A 23,923-nucleotide genomic window follows, 5' to 3' on the forward strand; every position below is an offset into this window, starting at 1 on the left:
TTTATCTGACTTTTCATCGTTGTCAATATTATTAATCTGTGTAAGTCTATACCGATGTTTTAAATCATTGTCGACTCGATAATAGCTTACACACATGCATTGAATCTAACAAATGTCTGTGCCTAGGTAGGCTACTGGCAATAATAAAACCAAATAGTTGAAAAACAATTCGTGTACGTTAAAGTTTGTTGTTGGCCGATAGTTAAGATGCGTAGGGAGTAAATCACGAGTGCGAAGCACGAGTGATTAAAAACCACGCATCTTAACTTCCGGTCGTTCAACAACAAACAATAAAGTACACGAATTATTTCGATTCTTACACAATTTTTACTAAAGATTTATAAAATGTTATATTATTTTTCTTGTGTACTATTTTATGTGAAGTTCCAACCATAAAATGACTTTCAGCTGTTCTGTTAATCAAAACCGCAACTTTCATTCATTTATTGCTGGATTATTACGCTGGTGGAAAATGTATCGGCATGTATTGTTTAGTTACAGCGTGTGTATAAGGTCCGCCCACAATTATTGCACAATATCCGATTTTCTTCTTTGTTTAAATGAAAGTTTACTGACTGTATCATGCATGAAATGCACAATTTCCAAGAGGATAAAATCGAGGTTTTAATCTCCAAAGTAACTGTCCACGATTTTATCGTGTACGAGCACACATTATGAACGGATTAGTGTGCTAGGTATAAGCCAGTGAAATTATCAATTGATATTGACACTGGGTTATTCACGCTTGACTGATACACAACCACGCAAATCTTCGTTGTTTGGGGTCATACGCTGATACTAGTCGGCTGAGGTGCAATAGACTGGACCTGACTGGTTTAGAGACTGCTTTGAATGGTTTATCACACCTAATCGAGATAAGAATGTAATTAGGGTATGCTAGCATGTGCACTGCGTAATCGATTTCATGACATGGGAATTTTAGCAAACAGAATCGGACCGACTCTTTGGGATTTTCAATCGGTCTTTCATGACCCCAATCGGTCTAGGACCGACAAAACCGAAAAAAATATGATCCCTGATATATGTATATATGTATGTATGTATGTATGTATCAATCTGTGTGTCTGTCTGTGTGTCTGTCTGTGTGTCTGTCTGTGTGTCTGTCTGTGAGTCTGTCTGTGTCTGTCTGTGTCTGTCTATGTCTGTCTATGTCTGTCTATGTCTGTCTGTCTGTCTGTCTGTCTGTCTGTCTGTCTGTCTGTCTGTCTGTCTGTCTGTCTGCCTATACATACATGCATACCATACATCCATGCATACCATGCATACATGCATACCATACATACATGCATACATGCATACATACATGCATACATGCATGCATACATACATACATACTTACATACATACATACATACATACATACATACATACATACATACATACATACATACATACATACATACATACATACATACATACATACATACATACATACATACATACATACATATATACATGCATACATACATGCATACATGCATGCATGCATACATACATACATACATACTTACAGACAGACAGACAGACAGACAGACAGACAGACAGACAGACAGACAGACAGACAGACAGACAGACAGACAGACAGACAGACAGACAGACAGACAGACAGACAGACAGACAGACAGACAGACAGACAGACAGACAGACAGACAGACAGACAGACAGACAGACAGACAGACAGACAGACAGACAGACAGACAGACAGACAGACAGACAGACAGACAGACAGACAGACAGACAGACAGACAGACAGACCATACATGCTTGCATGCATGTATGTATGTATGTATCTATCTATGTATGTATGTATCTATGTATGCATGTATGTATCTATCTATGTATTTATGTATGTATCTATGTATGTATATGTGTATCTGTGTATCTATGTATCCATCCATCCATTCATCCATCCATCCATTTAATCTATCTATCTATCTATCCTCTCTGCCTCCCTCCCTCCCTACTGACCATTATAGAATATAATTGACACAGGCTCTGATTGAATTAAATAAATACTGACCATTATAGAATTTGATTGACACAGGCTCTGATTGAATTAAATAAATACTGACCATTATAGAATTTGATTGACACAGGCTCTGATTGAACAAGGGCTGTTTGTAAAACATGCATGCCCCCCATATATGCTGTCCGTTGTAGTGGCAGCCATTGTGTGAAAACGATTTTTGTCACTGTGACCTTGACCTTTGACCTAGTGACCTGAAAATCAATATGGGTCATCTGCGGGTCACGATCAATGTACCTATGAAGTGTCATGATCCTAGGCAAAAGCGTTCTTGAGTTATCATCCGAAAATCATTTTACTATTTCGGGTCACCGTGACCTTGACCTTTACCCTTGTGACCTGAAAATCAATATGGGGTCATCTGCAAGTCAGGGTCAATCTACCTATGAAGTTTCATGATCCTAGGCGTATGCGTTCTTGAGTTATCATCCGAAAACCATTTTACTATTTCGGGTCACCGTGACCTTGACCTTTGACCTCAAAATCAATAGGGGTCATCTGCGAGTCATGATCAATCTACCCATGAAGTTTCATGATCCTAGGCGTATGCGTTCTTGAGTTATCATCCGGAAACCATTTTACTATTTCGGGTCACTGTGACCTTGACCTTTGACCTAGTGACCTCAAAATCAATAGGGGTCATCTGCAAGTCATGATCAATCTACCCATGAAGTTTCATGATCCTAGGCGTATGCGTTCTTGAGTTATCATTCAAAAACCATTTTACTATTTCTGGTCACCGTGACCATGACCTTTGACCTAGTGACCTCAAAATCAATAGGGGTCATCTGCGAGTCATGATCAATGTACCTATGAAGTTTCATGATCCTAGGCCCAAGCGTTCTTGAGTTATCGTCTGACAACCACCTGGTGGACGGACCGACAGACAGACCGACATGAGCAAAGCAATATACCCCCTCTTCCTCGAAGGGGGGCATAATTAAATAAATACTGACCATTATATAATTTATTTGACACAGGCTCTGATTGAATTAAATAAATACTGATTATTATAGAAGTTGATTTACACAGGCTCTGATTGAATTAAATAAATACTTACCATTATAGAATTTGATTGACACAGGCTCTGATTGAATTAAATAAATACTGACCATTATAGAATTCGACACAGGCTCTGATTGAATTCAATAAATACTGACCATTATAGAATTTAATTGACACAGGCTCTGATTGAATCTATCAATATTGGCCCTGATTGAAATCAGTAAGCACAAGCTTTGATTGAATAAAATGAATACACAGCCTTATTCACAATTATGATAATGAGCCCTGTTGAGTTTCATGAATCTATTAAAGCCCTTATTGAAATCAATACATACGAGCCATAATTGCAATCATTTTTAAGAGCTCTGATTAAATCAAATGACAGAAATGATTCAAGCCTTTAACAAGTCTTACCGGTTGGACAGTTTTCAGGTCCCTCAGGGCGAGCGGTAAGACCCCCACGGGCACACGAGGGTTGTTGAAAGGTACCACAGGCGGGCTGAGTAACTTCTTGTAACAGCAAGGTGGAAACCTCAGGTCCAGTATAATACTGTTGTACACGGCCAGACCCATGAGCTGGGGTGCTAGTTAAGGCATCTCAAATGTCAAGTTTTTTTTTACCTCTTTGAAAATATGACCTTTACTTGTAATTTTCTGACCATGTTGCTTCAGCAGCTCGTCTAAGTTATCATACCATGACAAAATTCTTCACAATGGCGACCTATGTAAAAGACCAAGCCAGTCCGATTGAGATAGCTAGATTTTTCTACCATACCCGGGCAATTTAACGCTAAATCAGTTGTTGTTGGCTATTTTTTTAATTAATTGTATATTCACATTTATGTCAATTTTCTGTAAAATGGCCTCTATATTATCGGAACACATCTAAAAAAGCATGTTGATGCAGTTTTTTTTAAAGAGAAGTTTTTTTAATTCTAATCGGCATACTTCGCTGATTATCATTGATAAAAGTAAGGGAAGCTCGGCTATAAATAGGACAGCATATTCTGGGCAAAAGATTTAATAATAGTTTGAAAACGTTAATTTTAAATCAGTTATATTCAATCCATTATATGTTTATAGATCAATGAAACAACTATGCATTTTCTGTATTGTATTTGACATTTGTCCTGATTCTGTAAATAAATTGCGAATGAAAATGTGTATAATTAACGTTAAACGCGATTATGAGTGTAAAGAAAACAAATTATTTCAAACCTGCCATTTGTAAACGTTAAAGCAAGTATGGTATATAAACAGCATAATAGCCATGCGACATCTATGAAGATTGTTCTTATGCGTGCTCTCTCATTTTGCATATTTAATAAACTTTTTAAACAGAAATTACAGAGCCACATCAGTGTACATACTATGTTTGATAATTCATTCATTTGTTGGATATTATTTTCTGTTATAAACACATATTAGGTCATATCGCTGAGATTTAGTTAACCTTACCATGTGTTCATGGGCGAACTCACGTATTCAAGTCGTATTCGACTTTGTGCTCATACCTTCTTTCGGGAATCATCATGAAATTATTGCCGTACTAAACGAACAAACATGCCTAAGCGTATTGAATTAGAGAAAAAAACAATAAGCAAAAGAGAAAAATTATATGTTTATGCACATGGGCATGTGAAATCACGTCCGTACACATTACATCATTAACCTAGAAAAGGAAACAACGAAATATAAAGTTTGGTATGTCAAGTTTTGAATATATCTGCTACGTAACTTAATGTTATAACCCACAAACGTTTTACTGTAACTGAACATTTTTTTAAAGATAAGTGGTACAGAAAATACACGTTGAATATCTTTTTAAAGATATTCATTGTTATATTTTATCGAGAATGTAACCCGCCTCCCAGTTTCGCTGAATGGGTCAAGTTCCCCACGGGAACTACTTCCCTGTACCCCCCAATTTGTTTTTCGTACCCAACAATTTTCGTACCTATTTTTTTTTTCGTAACCAAATTTTTTTCGTACCCAAATTTTTTTTTTGTACCCATTTTTTTTTTGTACCCATTTTTTTTTGTACCCATTTTTTTTTCATACCCATTTTTTTTTGGCATAATTTTTGTACGCAAAATTTTCGTACCCATTTTTTTTCGTACCCAAAATTGTCGTTCCCACATACACAATTGTGGTGATGTAGATAAACTTAAATTGATGCTTGATATCCATCCTCTTCAAAAGCATCATCACACCAGTACTTTGATTTAATTACAGCATCAATTTACTATAACAAGAGGGCCTGAAAGGCCACTCACCTGAGATACAAAGGAACTGACCTACTCAGTGCAGCCCCAAGATATCATCAGAACAAATGTTCTGACCGAGTGTTATGAAGATTGGACAATAAATGTGACAATGAGAGTGTTAACAAGTTTTTACTATAGCCATATATGGAAAAATGCCCAGCCTCCTGGCGACCATGTTTTTTAACCAGTCGGAAGAATTTTAGAACTCATCCAAGACATCATTAAGACAAATCTTCTGATAAAGTTTCATTTAGATAAGAGAATAAAGTGGCCTCTTGAGTGTAAACAAGGTTTAACTATTGAAATATATAGCCATATAAGAAAAAAATGTCTTGTCCCCTGGCAGCAATGTTTTTCAAGCAATCGGAACCATTTTCGAACTCTTGCAAGATATCATGGGGACAAATCTTCTGATCAAGTTTCATTTAGATAGGACAATAAATCTGGCCTCTAGATTGTTTACAAGGTTCTAATATAGCCACATGTTTAGCCATATAAGGAAAATGCCCCACCCCATGGTGGCCATGTTTTTCAACAGACCAGAACCATTTTCGAACAAATCCAAGATGTTATTGGGACGTATGCCTAGACCAAGTTTCATGAGGATCGGACCATAAATTTGGCCTCTAGGGTGTTAACAAGATTTTACAATAGCCATAGAAGGAAAAATGCCCTGCCTAATGGGGGCCATTTTTTCAAACAACTGGAACCATTTTCAAACTCTTCCAAGATATTATTGGGGCAAATCTTCTGACCAAGTTTCATGAACTACTGATTGAATGCTGTTCCTTAATTTTTAATACCAAACAGCAATTATTTTCTATTTAGCACAGCCACAACATATACCTTTATGAACAAAGCGATAGAAAAAACTGAAATGTAAAATGTATTTATTTTATACCCTGGTAAATTGGCAAGAGTATTCCATTTATAGTTTGTTTATCTTTTGAAACTCATGCAACAGAAGACAAATAACTAAGTTCGTTAAAGGAAAGATAACATTAAATCTGTGCCAATAATGGGTAAGCTGGAAAGCTAAAATATTCTTTATGTTGTCAAATAAACACACACATGTGTGATAGGGAATCACCATATGGTAGGAAAATACCTTATCCACATTACTGGGTCCAGAAGAAATCTTTTAAATACTTCCTTAAAGGTGACAACTATTTGTTGCAAAGGTTACACGTTGAAAAAGAGAAAATCAACTTAAAGTAGCAAATATTACACACCATTATTTTTTTATACAATAAGAAAACAACAACATGCAACTGATGAAACATAGAACAGGGAATATAATTAGCCTTGCTGTGGGAAATCTGACCTTAACTCTTTCAGTGCGGGAACCGAATTTTCAAGGCCTGTGCAAACAGTTTGGATCCAGATGAGACGCCACAGAACGTGGCGTCTCATCAGGATCCAAACTGTTTGCTATTCTGATAGTATTCTTTGAAAAAATCTAAGAAAATTCTAATTTTAGAAATTCAGCAGACGACATTTTAGCAGACGACAAATTTCCCAGCATGCAAAGGTTTAATGCATTTGCATAAAGTGTCATCCCAGATAAGCTATTACAGGCTGCACAGGCTTCACAGGGACGACACTGCCAGATTTTATGGCAGTTTTTCTTTAAAAAAAGTTTCTTTTTAACAAAAAACCAGTCAAGGCACATTAATTAAACCCTATATTTTTGTAGCAAGGATACGACGCCGACCAGATGGAACTCCTGGTAGTCTTCCCTTGGATCCGTGGAGAACCAGTAGCTGCCAACTGTCTTGTTGTACTTGAACATGCCTGTAACAAAAAACATACCGTTTAAACATGCCTGTTATAACAAACACACAGTTTGAACATGCCTTTAATAGCAAACACACCGTTTGAACATGCCTGTAACAAAAAACACACTGTTTGAACATGCCTGTAACAACAAACACACAGTTTGAACATGCCTGTAACAACAAATACAGTTTTAACATGCCTGTAAAAATAACCACACTGTTTGAACATGCCTTTAACAACAACACACCTCAAGAATATGCCTGTAACAGTAACACACCTCTGTTGTACTTGAACATGCCTTTAACAACAACACACCTTGTGCAGGGATCAAATTTGCACAAGGTCGAAGTAGGTAATGGATATGGTGTCTGCCTGAGCAGCTGGAGGTAATGGGTTCAATCACCACTGTGGAAGCATTCTTTAGATCGCCCAGTTCTACTTAAAGGACTCAAGAACATTTCAATAAGTCTGGTGGGAACCAAAACATTTTATACAGATTTTGTTCCACCAAAACAAAGCCCGCTTGCTCAGTTGATAGAGCACTTGATTATAAATGTGAGGATTTCTGGTTTTATTAGCATCCTGGCAACTTATCTTATTTTGGGATTCGTCATGAAATCATTTTTGCCAATAAAACTTCATCCATATTTCTTGAAGAATTTCAAAACATCTTTCTATGCGTTTGTTTGCTGCGTCTTTTATGCAAACCTTCTAGGGCTAATGTGGAGTTTGTAAAAAAACATTTGTGCTGGAATCATTTACCATAGTTTTCGTGGAATATTTTCTTGATGAGCAGCAGGAACCACTCCTTAGTAAGACCGCCCATGTCTAGGCCGGGCTCACCCGCAAACGTCACCTTCAACTTCTTCTTCAGGTCATGATGCTTCTTGGAGATCTGGAACAATTGTTACTGTAAACCAAAAATGCCCGAACTGATATGAATTTACAAGTTAGAGAAACCTGGCAACACCTCAACATTTTGTGATGTTGACATGAGGTGACTGACCCCATTGACACTAGGTGACTGACCCCATTGACACGAGATGACTGACCCCATTGACACGAGATGACTGACCCCATTGACACGAGATGACTAACCCCATTGACACGAGGTGACTGACCCCATTGACAAGAGATGACTGACCCCATTGACAAGAGGTGACAAAACAAGAAAAATTGAAATACCATGAAACCAGGTTTTCATTTATTCAAGATATCAATTTAAATATTTGTGCAAAACCAAGCTAGGTCTTCCAACACTTCCATCCAACTAAGCTTATAAAGTGGGAGGCAGTGTTTTTCTTTTTTAATTAAAAGTGACCTCGACATTTGTCCAACTTGTCCCAAATCCAATGCTAGGTCAGCATGTAGGCTACGAACATATTGACAGGAAACAGTTTTTCTGTTTTGAGAAACTGACCTTGATCCAAGTGGTATCAACTGCAATTCAAAGCAAGGTATAACTGTCAACTACACACAAAACTGCAGCACAATATCTGAACAAAGATCAAGTTATTGAGCAAAAAAAACATTTCAAAAGTTACTGTAAGTTACAGTGACCTTGACCTTACCCATCAATAAACTCTATTGCAAAGTCTGCATATAAGCAGTCTACGCTCAAAATGTCAGTAATAAACCTCCATCCAAACTCAAATTATTTACAGGAAACCATTGTTCTATATTTGGGAACCGTGACCTTGACATTGACCGGACTGGCCCCAAATGCTAGACCAACCTAGGTCAGCGAGTAATCTTCCTACTCAAAGAAATTAGTACAATACCTCAATCCAAACTCAAGTATTGCTTTATCGTTCTGTTCATCAATATTGGTAAATGCAAACAAAAGTTATTGACCAAAATATTTTCCATTTTTATTGATTATCACATTCACCTTGTTGCCACAAATGCAACTCCAAGCTAGGTCTTCATGTAAGCAACAGACGCACAACATTACTATGTGCAACACCTCCATAAAATTTTAATCTATTGATCAGAAACTGTTTTTCTCTCTTTATCAAATGGGGACCATGACCCAACATGCCCTAAATACAATTCCAAGCTAGATATCCATGCTTGCTATTTTTAAATTTTAATGAAGATTGATCAATGAAAACTGTTGCTATTGACCAGAAACCACATGTTTGCAGTTTATATATATATTTAAGAACAATTATATTGACCATTACTCAACCAGCACAATTTACCTACATACAAAATTTCAGTGCAATATCTCCATCCAAATTGTATTCAAATGAAAATTATTTTATTTTTAGCAACAGTGGCCTTCACCAGAAACACCACCAATACTATCCCAAATTGGTCTCCATGCCAAGGGCAATAACTCGGTAAATAATGAATCAAGAGTCATGGTTCTTATACTATGCACTTTCTCAAATTGTCCTTTAAATTTAAATGAAATGTCATTTTAATCCCTTGGATACTTATGGAATAATGCTCCACACAAAAAGCCTGACTGAGTGACAGACAGAAAGACAATGAAATTTCTATATGTAAGTTTCCCTAAAGAGAATAGCAAGTTCATCAGCAACATGATCAAACCAACTGATATCTTAAAACTATATTTCAATACTTCACCTTTTCCCACTCAGAAGCAAAGTGAAAATCGCTATATACAACCAGCATTAAACCAGTACAGCAATCGCTATATACAACCAGCATAAAACCAGTACAGCAATCGCTATATACAACCAGCATAAAACCAGTACAGCATGCAGGCAATTTGCAGGCTGTTCAGGCTTTATGCTGTTTGCTGCTAATGCGGTAACTAAGGTTGAGAATAAAGACCAAAACCTTTAATATTTCCAGAAAGTTCTTTCATTAAATTTGATTTTGTAATGGATTACACAAGCATCAAAGTGCATATCTAAGTGGTTAAAGGATAACATAAACATTTTTATCAATAACTGCAGTGATACCTCATTGAGACAGTCCGAGACCATGTACTCCCTGTGATCATCGGTTGCTTCATTGACACATGTATGGCATGTGTGTTAAGTGTAGCCCCAGATTGGCCTGTAAAGTCCGCACAGGCTAAACAGGGATGACACTTTTCCGCTTATTTGGTGTTTGTCATTAAAATGTAATATTTTCTAAGCGAAAAAAAACGTTTGGGCAGAAAGTGTCGTCCTTGATAAGCCTGTGTGGAGTGCACAGGCTAATCTGGGACAACACTTTATGCCCATGCATAAAACCCTGTTTTCCCCTTTTCTGTTTTCCCGGCTCATTTCTATCAATCTCTGCAGTTGTACCTCATTGAGAGAGTCTGAGACAAGGTGCTCCCTGCGTACTGTGAGATTAAAGAACAACATGCCTACGTCTGGCAGCTGGCGACGCTGAACCTTAGCAACCAGGCTACGCTGAAATATGCACAGAACTGGGTGGATATGATGATGACAAAAATATACAACTTACAAACAATAGATGAAATTGACTGACACCAATAAAGAAAATATAATCATAAAGTTATGAATAGAGAGGATATTTGTTGAGTCCTGTGTGAGATTGTATTATCATTTTCTGAGTGATCATATTAAACTTATTTTATATGACCACAAATGAAATGATAATACAATCTTATACTGAAATCATACAATAATATTTTATGTTTTTGTACATATAAGTTATAAGTTGCGTTAATTTTGATTCAGTCATTAAGTTGTGTCTATTGTAACATCATATTATAAGAAACATGTGACTCACCACTGTTTAATGGAAAAACAGTGCTTTAGTTTCTATGTTACTTTACCTTTAATATATACTTTGTATTGAACATGAATTTTTTCTCTCATTTAACAGGTCTATTTGTTCACTAAACATGAGGTAATTAACACCTTGTTAAAATAATATTACAATAAAGGCAGCAAAAAACTGTGCACCACGCAAAAATCAAATGATCAAACACCATCATTTCACTGACTGATCTTATTAGATTATCATTCTCTGATAATTCAACACCTTGTAAGTAATAATAAATAAACATACTAATGAGTAGCATACCAGGTATTTAAAATAACAAAAAAGTAAGGAATTTCCCATGCTAAGTCAAACCTATCAAGACTCTTCACTTAAGGAATACCCACGTACTTGCTGTAACTAGAATTCCTTGATTGTTCGAAAAGGGACAACCACATTGTGGATTTATTTATAATGTTTAATGACTATTACCCTTTTATTTTCTAATCAAGTCGAAGTTATGTAATACATACAAGAATATGTTATCAATGTTGCATTCTTTTAGATTTTTGTGTAGTACCAATCCCTTTAACAGAAGGCATCATGTAATGATCGCAAAATTGCATAATCCTACTGAAAGGCAGGATACAATATGTCATGACAATAAATTCCAATTAAAAATAAGACAATATAATACTAAAATGTTCAGGTCCATATTCAACCAGAGATGTGTTTGTCAGAAACACAATGCCCCCTATTGCGCCGCTTTGAAATAAAATTTCAATCTATCATTTGGCAGGTTTATAAATTATCTCCTTTTTAAAGCTTATTACTTCCATTGGATTGTATTTTTTGACTTTTGACCTTGAAGGATGACCTTGACCTTTCACCACTCAAAATGTGCAGCTGCATGAGATACACATGCATGCCAAATATCAAGTTGCTATCTTCAATATTGCAAAAGTTATGGCCAATGTTAAAGTTTTCGGACTAACTGACGGACGGACAGACAGCTCAAATGCTATATGCCAACCTACCAGGGGAATAAAAAGCTTATACATGTATTGGAAACATTTGAGTACATTAATTTCATTCCTTAAGTCCCTGACTATTATGTTAATTAAGGCTATTTAACAAAAAGGTTTCCCTGTAAGTACATCTGTTAAGATTTCCCTAGGAGGATCCCTGTAAGTACATCTGTTAAGATTTCCCTAGGAGGTTTCCCTGTAAGTACATCTGTTGAGATTTCCCTAGGAGGATTCCCTGTAAGTACATCCATTAAGATTTCCCTAAGAGGTTTCCCTGTAAGTACATCTGCTAAGATTTCCCTAGGAGGTTTCCCTGTAAGTACATCTGTTAAGATTTCCCTAAGATGTTTCCCTGTAAGTACATCTGTTAATATTTCCCTAGGTGGATTCCCTGTAAGTACATCTGTTAAGATTTCCCTAGGAGTTTTCCCTGTAAGTACATCTGTTAAGATTTTCCTAAGATTATTCCATGTAAGTACATCTGCTAAGATTTCCCTAGAAGGTTTCCCTGTAAGTACATCTGCTAAGATTTCCCTAGGAGGTTTCCCTGTAAGTACATCTGTTAAGATTTTCCTAAGATGTTTCCCTGTAAGTACATCTGTTGAGATTTTCCTAGGTTTTCCTGTAAGTATATCTGTTAAGATTTTCCCAAGATGTTTCCCTGTAAGTACATCTGTTGAGATTTCCCTAGGAGGATTCCCTGTAAGTACATCCATTAAGATTTCCCTAAGAGGTTTCCCTGTAAGTACATCTGCTAAGATTTCCCTAGGAGGTTTCCCTGTAAGTACATCTGTTAAGATTTCCCTAAGATGTTTCCCTGTAAGTACATCTGTTAATATTTCCCTAGGTGGATTCCCTGTAAGTACATCTGTTAAGATTTCCCTAGGAGGTTTCCCTGTAAGTACATCTGTTAAGATTTTCCTAAGATTATTCCATGTAAGTACATCTGTTAAGATTTCCCTAGAAGGTTTCCCTGTAAGTACATCTGCTAAGATTTCCCTAGGAGGTTTCCCTGTAAGTACATATGTTAAGATTTTCCTAAGATGTTTCCCTGTAAGTTCATCTGTTGAGATTTTCCTAGGAGGTTTTCCTGTGTAAGTACATCTGTTCAGATTTACCAAAGAGGTTTCCCAGTAAGTACATCTGTAAAGATTTCCCTAAGATGTTTCCCTGTAAGTAAAATCTGTTAAGATTTCCTAGGATGTTTCCCTGTAAGTACGTCTGTTAAGATTTTCCTAGGAGGATTCCCTGTAAGTACATCCATTAAGATTTTCCTAGGAGGTTTCCATGTAAGTACATCTGTTAAGATTTCCCTAAGATGTTCCCCCGTAAGTGCATCTGTTATGATTTTCCTAGGAGGTTTCCCTGTAAGTACATCTGTTAAAATTTTCCTAGGAGGTTTCCCTGTAAGCACATCTGTTAAGATTTTCCTAGGATGATCCATGTAAGTACAGCTGTAAAGATTTTCTTAGGAGGTTTCCCTGTAAGTACATCTGTTTAGATTTTCCTAGGTGGTTTCCCTGTAAGTACATCTGTTAAGATTTCCCTAGGATGCTTTGTGAATACTGGCCCTATCTTTCATATGCAGATGGACGTGCCCACTTACTCGAGCCATCAGGATCATCTGTTGTTCTGAGTCGCGCTGCAGTATAGTACGCTTCGCAGTGATGCTCAGAATAAATGGGTACTGGCAGAATGAAAACCTGAAATGCATTGTCACACATGCCATAAAAGTTCCAATTGTAAGGTGCCTTTTGGGTGTAAATGTTCAACCTTTTCAGGGAAGTCTTGACAAGCTTCCCTAGAAAAATCTTGGAAACAAGTCATTTAGTTTTTTGTGTGTGAGAAAGTTAGAAAATCCAAGAAAACACAACTGAAGCAATTGTTCAATGATGCTTAAATCTCCTACTACACAAACAATATGCTTATCTTTTTTTAGCCTCAACAGACTTTTAATTTGAAAGTATTTCTATTAATAATTAATCTGTTTTCAAATGTTTGCATTATCAATCAATTCATTATTTTCATATTCACACTGTTGGTATGAATACTTTCTCACCTTGGAGACTGTCACTAATTTTTTTGTTAGAACCAATACTTAAAATGTTTGCAGATTAATTAACAATTGATGTTTTTAAATTTGTGTATTATAAATATGGGATCTTGCACAAGTTGTCATATCATACCATATTTTATCACATGCCATACCCTGTTTCCCATGTAATATCACCATTACATATACTTTTATCTTACACATATGTAATATACTTTTTAAGCATTTTCATTGGCTTATTTTCCTTTGTTTGACCAATTGCATTTTGTTATTTTGCTGAAATGACGTCACAAAATGTAAACAACATTCAAAATTTATCATTATTTGCGTAAATATTTATTTAATTTGCTCATTAAAAAGAATGTGATAAAAAAGATCTGACACTCATCATTTCATACCATATTTTATTAAACTCGTCCAGAAAATTTGTTAGTAAGCTCGCCAAAGGATCTCTTACTAACAAAATTCCTGAACTCATGTAATAAAATATGGTAGGATATGACAACTCATGCCAGATCCTATATTAAACTAGTTCAGGAATTTTGTTAGTAAGATAGCCTTTGGCGAGCTTACTAATGAATTTCCTGGACGAGTTTAATAAAATATGGTATGAAATGACAACAAGTGTCAGATCTTTTTTATCACATTCTTTTATATGAGCAAATTAAATACATATCAAGGCAAACATAATTATAAATCCTGAATGTTGTTTACATTTTGTGATGTCATTCGAAGTTGCAACATCATTTCAGCAAAATAACAAAATGCAATTGGTCAATCGAACGAAAACTAAGCAAACAAAAGCTTTGTCACAGACGTGACAAATGCCCCACATGCCGCATTGACACATAATATTTTGCATGTTGTCTTCACAAAAAACAGCGGACACCATGCTCAATTTTTAAAACGCACTAAGTGACCCCTTGACCTAGTTTTTGACCCAGAAAGGCCCATGTGTTAACTTGGCCTTAAGATCATCTCCATAAAACTTCTGACCAAGTTTGGTGAAGATCGGATGTAAACTACTTGAATTAGAGCGCGGACACCATGCTGAATGTTTAACAAGAGCACCGCCTCGCGGGTGCAGACCAATCATCCATTTTTCTTTTTTAAGGTGAAGGGACCTATCTCAATTCCAATCACAAAGGAGGGTGTGGTGGAGTGGAGAGGGTGTTTATTGTGGGGGTGTGGTCATTTATTACATTATCTTCCAAAAATGAAAAAAAAAATGCCAACCAAAAAACATGTTTAAAAAAAAAATAAAAAATTTGGGGGGGGGGGGGATTGGGGCGGGGTATAGTGTGAGGGTGTGGTGGTCATTTATATCTTCTTAAACAAAAAAAAATGGGGGGGGGGGGGGCGGGGATTCAGGGGGGGGGGGGGGGGGGGGGGCGTGGGGGATGGTTTAAGTGGAGTCTATTGTGGTATGTCAGGTAAGTGTTGTTTTGTCAAAGTATCAATAAAATCTTATCATAAATAAAGAAGCTATGGCAATTTGAGCAAAATTTTATAATTTGACCTTGAGAGTCAAGGTCATTCAAAGGTAAAGGTAAAATTCAACTTGCCAGGTACAGTACCCTCATGATAGCATGAAAGTATTTGAAGTTTGAAAGCAATAGCCTTGATACTTTAGAAGTAATGTGGATCTAAACACAAAATTTAACCATATATTCAAAGTTACTAAGTCAAAAAAGGGCCATAAGTCCGTAAAAATGACAACCAGAGTTATGCAACTTGTCCTTTACTGTCCCCTTATGATAGTTTGCGAGTGTTCCAAGTATGAAAGCAATATCTATGATACTTCAGGGGTAAAGTGGACCAAAACACAAAACTTATCCAAATTTTCTAAGTATAAAGGGCCCATAATTCTGTCAAAATGCCAGTCAGAGTTACATAACTTTGCTTGCACAGTCCCATTATGATAGTTAGTAAGTGTTGCAAGTATGAAAGCAATAGCTTTGATACTTTAGGAATAAAGTGGACCTAAACACAAAACTTAACCAAATTTTCAATTTTCTAAGTATAAAAAGGGCACATAATTCTGTCGAAATGCCAGTCAGAGTTACATAACTTTGCCTACACAGTCCCCTTATGATAGTTAGTAAGTGTTGCAAGTATGAAAGCAATAGCTTTGATACTTAAGGAATAAAATGGACCTAAACACAAAACTTAACTAAAATTTTCAAAGTATAAAAAGGGCACATAATTCTGTCAAAATGCACGCCAGAGTTATCTTACTTTGCCTGCCCAGTCCCCTCATGATAGAAAGTAAGTGTACCAAGTTTGAATGCAATAGCATTGATACTTTCTGAGAAAAGTGGACCTAAACGCAAAACTTAACCGGACGCCAACGCTGACGCCAAGGTGATGACAATAGCTCATAATTTTTTTTCAAAAAATAGATGAGCTAAAAATGGCTTTTGCAACCTGTTTGTTGCTCATCAGTAACTAAGGGTTGGAAATGAAGCCTGTAAAACTTGAATTTAGTAAGAAAGGTTTTTTAATTAAATGTAACTTTCTAAGGGACTACAAATGCGTCAAAATAGGTATCTAAGTGGCAAAGGGTTAAAATTAAAACTAAAACTAAAATTACATCAGCAAAATCAACAACTTTACACCTTGAAAAACCAGAGAATAAAACCTATTGGAAGTGATATATACAAATAATTCATAAATAAAAACACTTTTTTAATGTTCTCTTCACAGAAAGCAATTATGCAACAAATGACGTATTTAGAATGTGCACAATAAACCTGTCATTGTGGTAATTGAGTAATATGTCATTTCATTGTTCACAAATTCGTAAGTTTAATAATACCACACAAAAGCATTCCCAGAGGAAAAGGAAAATAAATGATTTTAATATTTGATTACAATACACATCACAAAATAACAATTCCACTTGATTAACAGCTTTTATGTCCTGCAAGTTCTATACATTATTTACATCATCCAATCAGAGCAATTCAACAAATAAGTCATCAAAACAAAAATTCCAGGATTCATTGATGAATCTGCACAAAAACTCCATTACCTTTATGAGTGTTTTTGGTTTGAAATTTACACATTTTAATTTTCAAAAGATAGTTTTAATAATGGCGTTGTTTAAACACAAAGAAACCATGGCATGATTAATGCGTCAGCAAAGTTTTGGAAAATGTTTGGCATGGTTAGGCTTAAACAAAATTATGTTGTGGTTCTGGTAACATTGCCAAAATTTCTAGGTAGGGTAGGTCGAATTTTTATTTATTTTTATGTTATTTTTGTATTTTCTCCAGACAAGATGCCTGTTTTTTGAAAGTCATTTTATGCTGATAGTTTTCACATAAAACCTCTATGTACCCCATAGAAAAGTGTTTCCATTATTGTGTAGTGATCTTCTTTGTATATTTATCATTTTAACAACTCTTTTTTCCAGCCAGGTGAGATTCATAATGTTATTAAATCACGTAATTGAAAGTTTAAAAAATCACTGTTTTACCCCACCCACTCAAGATCGCATGAAACTTACCCAGTGATCGGGGGGGGGGGGGGGGGGGGAGGGGGGAGATCAAATAAATTTTGGCATTTGTTACTTTTTAAAGATATGATGAAATAACGTCCAATCGGGGCGTTTTTTTCCACTGAACACGCATAAATCGCCTGACGTGATGTTCATTTTTTATACAACACAAAATACATCCACACTTTCCATGCAACGTTCTACATGTCTGCATAATTTTCGTGCGCTTTTTATTGAGACAAAGGATAAAGCACTGTTTATTTTACGTTAGAATTTGTTAATGTCGCGTTAGCATTAAAATTCGGAAGCGTGTTTCGGATTACAAATGAATAATGCTCATTTTAGAATCAAACAAAACATTTACAGTTGTGCGAAATTAATTCAACAATAATTTGTTAAAGAGCATTACGTGTCGAATAAATGTTTTGACCATATTATGCATGAAATGCACAATGTCCACAAGGTTTTCAACAGGTTGCCATCATCTGTCTTCTAAGTAAGTGGCCAAGATTTCATCGTGGAGGTTTACATCGTAGGGACCGATGAGTGTGTTAGATAACAAAGCCAACAAACTGCCATAAAATCACACACGTATAAAAATTATGTCACTTGTCGTCTGTATGATTTTACTGCAGGTACAGGTATGACTGCTTACTAGTGTTGTCGCTCATTCAAAGCATGCGCTCTCATTGGCCAATTACAACGACGATCCGCCTTAAGGCGGGCTTTAAGTGGCTAAAGAGATACATGAAGTAATTGACAGAGAACCATAAAGCGGCTCTCACAATTTCCGGCTAAGTCGATATTGCTTTGATATTTTTCATACCGGAAAACGGTAAAAAAAAGTTTAGGGTTGGCACGGTCAATACAACTTTAGGATCGGCGCATTTTCCCAGGAAGGGTCGGGTGACCGGAACCACAACATTTATTTTTTTAGGCCTTAATGAAAACTGAACATCTTGGGACAAAGTGGCCTTTATATTGGGACCAAAAATGAACTTCATGACCCTTGAACCCTGACCTACCTGCCCTGTGAGATTGGATCCTTCCAGGCAGTGTTCTCAAATGTGACATTCTATGAACCCTGACCTACCTCACCACTGTGAGTTGAACCCTGAGCTACCCACCTTGAAAGTTGACCCCTGAACTCTGACCTTCACGCCATGTGAGTTTTGATCCTGCCAGGCTGTGTACTTACGTGACCCCATGACCCCTGAACCCCGCCCTACCTGCCTTTTGTGTTTGGATCCTGCAAGGCAGAGTACTCAAATGTGAACTTATTAACCTCTGAGTCGTGACCTTCCCACCATGCGAGTTTGGATCCTGCCAGACAGTGTACTTAAATATGACCTTTATGAACTCTTAATCCAGACCTACCTGCCCTGTGAGTTTGGATCTTGCAGGACAGTGAACTCATTGTGACCGTCATGACCTCTGAATCCTGACCTACCTACCCTGTGAGTTTGGATCCTGCGAGGCAGTGTTCTCTAATGTTACCTTCATTACCGCTGAACCCTGACCTTCCCGCTGTGAGTTGACCCTTGAACCATGACCTACTTACTCTGTGAACTTGGATCCTGCCAGATAATGTATTCAAATGTGACCTGACTGACTGCTGAACCCTGACCTACAAGCCCTGTGAGGTGACCCCTGAACCCTGACCTACTTGCCCTGTGAGTTTGGATCCTTCCACCTTGGTACCAATGTGACCTTCATGAGCCTTATTCTGGCACTACTGGACCAAAACTAGTTTATATGTGTCGTGTTCTGAGAAAACTGGGCTTAATTCATGTGCGTAAAGTGCCGTCCCAGATTAGCCTGTGCAGTCCGCACAGGCTAATCAGGGACGACACTTTCCGCTTTAATGGTATTTTTAGTAAGAAGGAAGTCCCTTCTTACCAAAAATCAAGTTTTAGCGTAAAGTGTCGTCCCTGATTAGCCTGTGCGGACTGCACAGGCTAATCTGGGATGGCACTTTACGCACATGCATTATGCCCAGTTTTCTCAGAACAAGACACATAGTGTCATCCCAGATTAGCCTGTGCTGTCCACACAGGCTAATCAAGGGGTAATACTTTCTGCCTAGAGTAGATTTTTGTTGAGGGGAGATTTCCTTTAAACAAAAATTTCAATAAAAGCAGACTGCACAGGCTTATCTGGGATGCACATTTATTAAACCCTGACCTACCCGCCCTGTGAGTTTGGATCCTGCCAGGCGGTGTACTCATTCATAAGGTCCAGGTTATCTAGGGCATTGTTGTAGAACTCTATGTGTGACACCAGCTGGGGCATACTCAGGTTGTTGGCAGCATCTGAAATGTGATGAGAATTCTTTACTTCATACTCCTTAAGCATGTGTAAGAATTGTCTGGCAGTCAGAAGATCTTGCTTTGCAGTAAAATTTGTTTGAGAAAATAATTGTAGTAAGGGAGCATTATGTCACCAGACATGCTTTGTGAATGACAGTGTTACCTTTCATATTGGGGATTTAAAGTTCTAAAATTTAGTTTATTTTGATATATTGAAGAAAGTTAATATAATGAATGAATTCTTTTTCTACAACTAAAAAAGCATCTATAATTCAAAAGCAATCATACAATTTCATACAAATATTTTCTATATGCAAACAAACCAATACAACAAAATTTCATTTTATTGTATACATGTTCTTACCACACATATTCAACATTTTACATTGATTTTAAGTCAAAATTGTATAGGAAAAAATGATTTTGGCATTCAACTTTTTTTGGTCTCCCAGCACTTAAGGTCTGTTTTAGTAACTGCATTAATCAGGCGCCTATGAGTGATACATGTGAAATAACAATTCAGTTGTAGTCACATAAAACAGATATTTTACTACTGGCTCCACCACTACTGAAAACATGTTTTATATCACCATTCATGCAATGGTAATGACATTCAAACAATTAAATTAACAAAATAAAACCGCCAATATCTTACTAAGCAGCGCCATGACTTTGGTAGCACTGGGAATCCACCAGGTGCACTTGTTCATAGGGGGCAGGTCCTGGGGCTTGGGTGGGAACAGTCGTATGGAGATGAAAGAGTTGAGTCGCTCTAACAACGCTTGCACACGGTTGCTTGACAACCTGGGAAATACAAGCAGAGCAAGCCGATCATACAGACATATGAGTCGTGTTCTGAGAAAACTGGGCATCATGCATGTGCTGACGTGTCATCCCAGATTAGCCTGTGCAGTCCGCACAGGCTAATCAGGGATGACACTTTCTGCTTAAATTGAATTTTTGCTACGAAGAGACTTCATTTAAACAAAAATGTCATAAAAGTGGAAACTGTCGTCCCTGATTAGCCTGTGCAGACTGTACAGGCTAATCTGGGACGACAATTTACGCACATACATTATGCCCAGTTTTCTCAGAACGTGACTCATGTGATTGTAAATACAACTTGTTTTGGTTACAATTAAACAAAGTCTAAAGGGATTCATTATTTACATTTTACTTTGAACCTTAAATTAAGCAGTCTGTACAACTTGGAAAAAATAACAAGGGCTGAGTGCAAAACTATTGTATCTTTTACAGAAATGTGAACAAGATACACGTTTCTTGCTTAAGTGTCTATAAGCTTAGCAGAGAATGCCAAAGACACAAAGATAAACTTATCAACAAATATTTTGTTCAGGTAAAGACTGGACAAAGTCTCATGAGATTAATTACTTATATTTGACCTCTGACATTACTTTGTGGCCTTGACCTTTTTGACCTGAATTTGTAGCAGGACCTTTCGTCTCGATATGGTAGGAACAATCTCAAATAAATAAGGTTTTTTTTGCAAATTTTGTTGTAAAATTTTTCATTTAAATGGGGTTTTATAAGTACAACCCTATTTGACAATGACATGTTGTATTTTGACCTTTGACACTTCAAAGATTGACCTTCAAGAAAGCCTTGTTGTTGCGCATAAGTAATTTCAGAATCTCATCTCAGGATAAGAAGAGTCAGATACAAATGACAAGACATACAGACAGACCAACAAAGTGCCCCCTATAAAGACAGCTCCTCTACTTACAAGTAGTGGGCGATAACTTTATTATGGTACATTTTATAGATCACCAATTTGACTTTTTAAGTTTGTTCTGTAGCTACAATGTTTGAAATTTTCACAACACACTAAACAAGTAAAACAAAATGGTTAGTGCATGATGTTCTTACTTTCTAAGCCAGTAGACGAGGTAATGATGTTCATGGTCATTCAGAGCAGCTATCTGTCTCAACAGGTGGGCAAAGATCACGTACGTGGTGCTGTTACCAAACTGGGGGTTCTGAAACACACAGAAAACATACGTGGACTTTCAATTTTACATCAATAACAAGAGATGTGTTTGTCAGAAACACAATGCCCCCTATTGCGCCGCTTTGAAACTATATATTTTACCTTTGACCTTGAAGGATGACCTTGACCTTTCACCACTCAAAATGTGCAGCTCCATGAGATACACGTGCATGCCAAGTATCAAGTTGCTATCTTCAATATTGCAAAAATTATCACAAAACTTTAACCAAGGTTAAAGTTTTAGGTTAAAGTTTTGGGACAGAATGACAGACAGACCAAAAACAATATATCCCTGATCATTTGATCCGGGGGCATAAAAAAGGACATACATGTACCAATGGATCTCTTGTCTGAAGTCATGTAGTCTATTATAAAATATGGACTAATCTGACTAAATATTTTTGACTACAAGAAATCATGTATCCCCTCACTCCTCAATTGATTGTCACTGTGAACCCTTTGCGACAGTACTACATATGGCGTAATGTATTAATGGAGAAACAAAAGGGCAGAATAAGCAAATGATAAACTTATGCACCTATCAATGTTTTCTTTGTGGGCGACAGACAGGCAGAGAGGAGGCTGAAACAAGTATAACTCCCTCTTTAATGTAACAAGGGTTTGTGGTGGAGATTGTGGGATGAAATTAGTACACAACAAACAGATGCACCTATTTATAATCTTTTCCAGTGTGGTGGTCTCTCTGGACATAACACAAAAAGTATTTCTTGAAAAGCAGAAAATTGACCATAAGCGATCATTACCCAGTACCAGGGTAACAGAATTTGGTCAATTTGATATGCAATTGATGTAAATTCCTTTTTTTTTGTGGGAGTAAATACAGATAGGTGAATTACCTGCAGAAGGGTCAGGTATGCTCGGAGATCATCTTTGGAGTGAGGCCTGAGGGAAAAACAAAAACAACACATATTAGTGGTCTGATGGTATTGAAAACCTTGAATATTGTACTCGGGGACATGTCACTTAAACAATAAAGACTTTTAAATAAATGGGTAATAACCACATAAAGATAACAAGTACACAATTTTTTTCTTCAATATGGAGTTTCAAACAAAACATGTTTGTCCTTATAAATTTACTTAACATCAATCTTAACATACGCATAAATTATTGGGAATACATCTGTCTAAAATACTAAAGAAAGATGTAACAAACAATGTAAGCTCTAAAATAAGTCCTTGAAAAAAAAATCAAACATTGCAAAAGAATCAGAAACTGGTACTGATAAGACGTATTTTAAAAACAATCATTCACCAAATACAACACCGAATGAAAGGAAAATGTGTTTGGAGACAGCAATGTTTCTACAACAAAAGACACTCTAAATTATGATAAAATTATATGCCAAAATTGCGTTATAAATCATGTGAAATTTAAATAAATCATGAACAAAAACTCAATAATTTTTGGCACAATTAAAATAAACATACTACACACTGAAACCAATACTACACACTGAAACCAAGTATATTTTTCAACAGATTAGTTCAGGACAACAGCGATTCTTACCAGTTCAAATGGACATTGTTTCTGCAGATAAAAAGTACAGATTCAGAAACAGGTTTGCTTCATAAAATAGTTTGTGAGGTATAGATTGCATTATTTTTAGATTCGAAGAAACCCTGCCGTACATACCTGGCTTAGGACTACAATCATCCTTAAACTTAGCCTTAGTTTTAATCTGAAACTTCAACCAATCAAAATCAATGCTTTATGTAACAAGCATTTTTGATTGGTCAGTATTTATATTGAAGGTAAATTATTTTTTTTCGAATTGTTGTAGTCATAAGGCCAGAAAAGATTCACTGAAATTCTTATAAGATCCCATATTGGTAGTTCTACACAACTTTAACAGTCAGTATTACTTACAATAAGAAGAGATGTTCCTCTTTGTATATTGTAGCAAGGGACATAACATCGATCTCATAGCTTAATTAAACAAGTTCATCAAGAACTTTACCACATGTATGATTATACAAGAATGAATTCATCAATATGTGTAATGATTTTTTAATGATGTTATTAACTATAGTATATACAATGTATCAGTTTTCTGATCTAAGTCAATGAATCTCAGACACTGATAAACTGAGCGGAGTTTTTCCTTGTTTCCAATGTATCAGAATTCAACCGTGAGGAAAGTCACAGATCTATTGGTGGAAGATGAAAGACTGGTAGGTATGGGTGATCTCTGGCTGTATAAGTTAAACA

General features: G+C 36.5%; 1 protein-coding gene across 2 annotated transcripts in view; it reads right to left on the minus strand.

Moving 5' to 3' along the window:
* The window catches only part of LOC127841976 (probable E3 ubiquitin-protein ligase HECTD2), a 64,841-nt gene that overhangs the window by 12,510 nt on the left and 28,408 nt on the right, over positions 1-23,923 (minus strand). Inside the window, exons 6-15 of one of the 2 annotated variants that reach the window (XM_052371204.1) lie at positions 23,222-23,242; positions 22,549-22,594; positions 21,571-21,680; positions 20,339-20,487; positions 19,563-19,686; positions 13,426-13,522; positions 10,368-10,475; positions 7,861-7,993; positions 7,025-7,113; positions 3,467-3,628 (exon numbers count right to left, since the gene is read on the minus strand). In XM_052371204.1, coding sequence (XP_052227164.1) covers positions 3,467-3,628; positions 7,025-7,113; positions 7,861-7,993; positions 10,368-10,475; positions 13,426-13,522; positions 19,563-19,686; positions 20,339-20,487; positions 21,571-21,680; positions 22,549-22,594; positions 23,222-23,242 — 1,039 coding nt within the window. The remainder of the gene's footprint in view (positions 1-3,466; positions 3,629-7,024; positions 7,114-7,860; positions 7,994-10,367; positions 10,476-13,425; positions 13,523-19,562; positions 19,687-20,338; positions 20,488-21,570; positions 21,681-22,548; positions 22,595-23,221; positions 23,243-23,923) is intronic. The other variant, XM_052371206.1, reaches the window with a different exon arrangement.

The sequence above is a fragment of the Dreissena polymorpha genome, chromosome 8, assembly GCF_020536995.1.
Source record: "Dreissena polymorpha isolate Duluth1 chromosome 8, UMN_Dpol_1.0, whole genome shotgun sequence".
In the NCBI taxonomy this organism is placed as follows: Eukaryota; Metazoa; Mollusca; class Bivalvia; order Myida; family Dreissenidae; genus Dreissena; species Dreissena polymorpha.